The sequence below is a fragment of the Onychomys torridus genome, chromosome X (genome assembly GCF_903995425.1).
Source record: "Onychomys torridus chromosome X, mOncTor1.1, whole genome shotgun sequence".
In the NCBI taxonomy this organism is placed as follows: Eukaryota; Metazoa; Chordata; class Mammalia; order Rodentia; family Cricetidae; genus Onychomys; species Onychomys torridus.
Window position 1 is genome coordinate 6,165,716 of NC_050466.1, and position 2,574 is coordinate 6,168,289.

General features: G+C 46.1%; 1 protein-coding gene across 1 annotated transcript; it reads left to right on the plus strand.

The window, feature by feature from the left end:
- The first annotated feature begins 408 nt into the window (after window positions 1–408).
- Mpc1l (mitochondrial pyruvate carrier 1 like) lies at window positions 409–733 on the plus strand. Its single transcript, XM_036173952.1, is given in 2 exon segments — window positions 409–552; window positions 554–733. Coding segments are annotated over 2 exon segments (324 nt in total).
- Window positions 734–2,574: the final 1,841 nt, after the last annotated feature.

A 2,574-nucleotide genomic window follows, 5' to 3' on the forward strand; every position in this document is an offset into this window, starting at 1 on the left:
TAGGGGCCAGATGAAACAAATAACAGTCTCTCTACAACAGTTGAGGATAAGAGGCTGGGTCATCGCTGCCCTGGGTAGCTTATAGAGCCCTCAGTGCCGTGTTTGCATGGGTTCGGGTATAGGAAGAGCGATGGACTATAGTCCATTCACCCAGAGATCATACACAAGGGCACATGTGCACAGGTCCTATGTGCTACAAGTGTACGCCACGTCCTTCCCTGCCAATAGTCCCGTGTCAGCTGAGCATGGCAGCAGTGCATCAGCAGCACGTGGGAACCTGTGTGCTTTATGGCAGAGGCCCGAAAGCTGCTGCTGGCTGTTGCTGGTCAGGGCCAGCTACGAGGTCAGCGTTAGGTGCTCCATGTTGGCTGGCAGCTTGGCCTTGGCACTTCTCTGACTGAGGCGACCATGGCGGGGGTCACAGCGCTAATGCGGAAAACTCAAGACTATGTGAAGACCAAGGAGTTCCGGGATTACATAACCAGCACCCACTTCTGGGGTCCTGTGGCCAACTGGGGCCTTCTACTGGCCGCCTTCAGAGGCCGCATGAGCCACGGCGCTCATCTTCTACTCCATGGCTTTCATGCGCTTTGCCTAGCGGGTCCAGCCTCGAAATTAGCTGCTGATGGCATGCCATCTCACCAACGTGGTGGCACAGAGCATTCAGGGGAGCAGTTACCTTAAGTACCACTACGGTGGTGGGGCCAAGGCCAGCAACCCTCCGGTCAAATAAGCTTGATGGCTGGGGGATGGGAGGGGTAGCCTGACCGAGACTTTGCAGTTTGCAAGCACTGGACTCTATTCCTCCTAAAGAAAGGCCACGGAAAGCTTAGGTTTGGACTCTAAAATGGTGCAAACCCAATCAATTTAAACCTGTAGTTTGGCTAATTAAAAAAGCATCAAATTGCTCTTGAGTGTTGCCGGTTTTGTGAACTGCAAGGGAAGAGGTTTCCCAGGTATAGTCAGGGTTAGACAAGGGAGGAAGACAGAAGGAAAACCAAACCATCTACTCATAGCTTTGTAAGAAACAGGCTTTTGGGTGCCAAGGGTGTTGGTGCCACAGATGAGTTATTAAAATTTGGTAGTTACAAGTCCCTACACCAAAGAGGGTGGGGGTGGGGCTGTTTCTATAGAGGGAAAAGTTTTGAAGTAGGTTTAAATAAATGTAGTGAAATTCCAGTTTCCATTTTAAATACTTGAGTCTAGTGTCTGTTGGTGATCTAGAGCAATTATGGAAATTGCAATGAAGATGGGATAAAGGTCTCAGGATGGTTACTGTCAATACTGTCAATTCAGAGTTTTAGGTAAGCATGTCCACATTCATAATTCTTTCTATTTATCCTTTGAAGTGGAAAATTACAACAGTTTGTGCAGCTGATTAGCCCTGCCCAGGGGGTTGAAAACTAGCTAGGAATGGAGAGTGAGGACCACTAGTCAACACCAGTGGCTCAGTGTAACCTCTAGGAATTCTCTGGGTGCCAATGATGTCTTAAACCAGAGAGCGTGTAAAGAAGGAAGAAAGACGGAGGTTGGGAGGTGAGATTATTACTGCTAGGGCAGGTTGTCCTCTGGGATTTGATCCACCACGTACCTTGCCCAGGATTCTGCTGAATATAAGAAAGCCCAGGTGGTTTCTGGGGGACCCAATACACATGTTCAGAAGTACTGAACCTGCTTCTGACAAAGTTTGCAAATGCCAAGAAATTAAAAACATCTGCAAGGTTCTGAAGCCATCAGCTCTTGGCTAAGACAGGCCCAACGGTAGAACTCCAAGGAAAGTTCTCATCTTGTGCAGCATCCAAGCATTACTTTTGTTTGTAGGAAGTCCCTTTCACATTCTAAATATGAGGGTGGAAGGTAGGTATGTTTACAAACCAACCCTAGTTCATTGTGGAATACCAGAAGGCAAAGATCACTATGGGTCACCTTTGGAGTCTGGCCTGCCACACAAGGTTCTGAAATAAAAACTGCCATGCTTTTCTGGTAGTCAGTATAAAGTAAAGCCTCGAAAGAGCTGTCATGAAGTGCTCAGTTTATAGAGTTCTATGCTCAGGGTTGGGGATTTAGCTCAGTGGTAGAGCACTTGCCTAGCAAGCACAAGGCTCTCAGCTAAAAAAAAAGGGGGGTATAGAGTTCTATGTTCATTACTAATGTGCATATATCAGAGCATGTGTTTGAGAAGTTTCTGTAGGTTAAAAGTAGCTGTTAATAGTGCAGATAACTCAGACTATACAATAATTTGCAATAATACAAACCTGCTGTGGGATAATGCTTGTGTACACTGTAAAGATTTGTCAGTCCTATTGGTTTAATAAAACGCTGATTGGCCAGTAGCCAGGCAGGAAATGTAGGCAAAGTGACCAAATTAGAAGGCTGGGAAGAGGAAAGGCAGAGACAGTCATGAGCCAGATGCAGAGGAAGTAAGATGAGAATACTGGACTAAGAAAGGTACCAAGCCACGTGGCTAAACATAGATAAGATTTATGGGTTAATTTAAGTGTAAGGTAGTTAGTTATAAGCCTGAGCAATAGGCCGAACAGTTTATAATTAATACAAGCCTCTGTGTGTTTATTT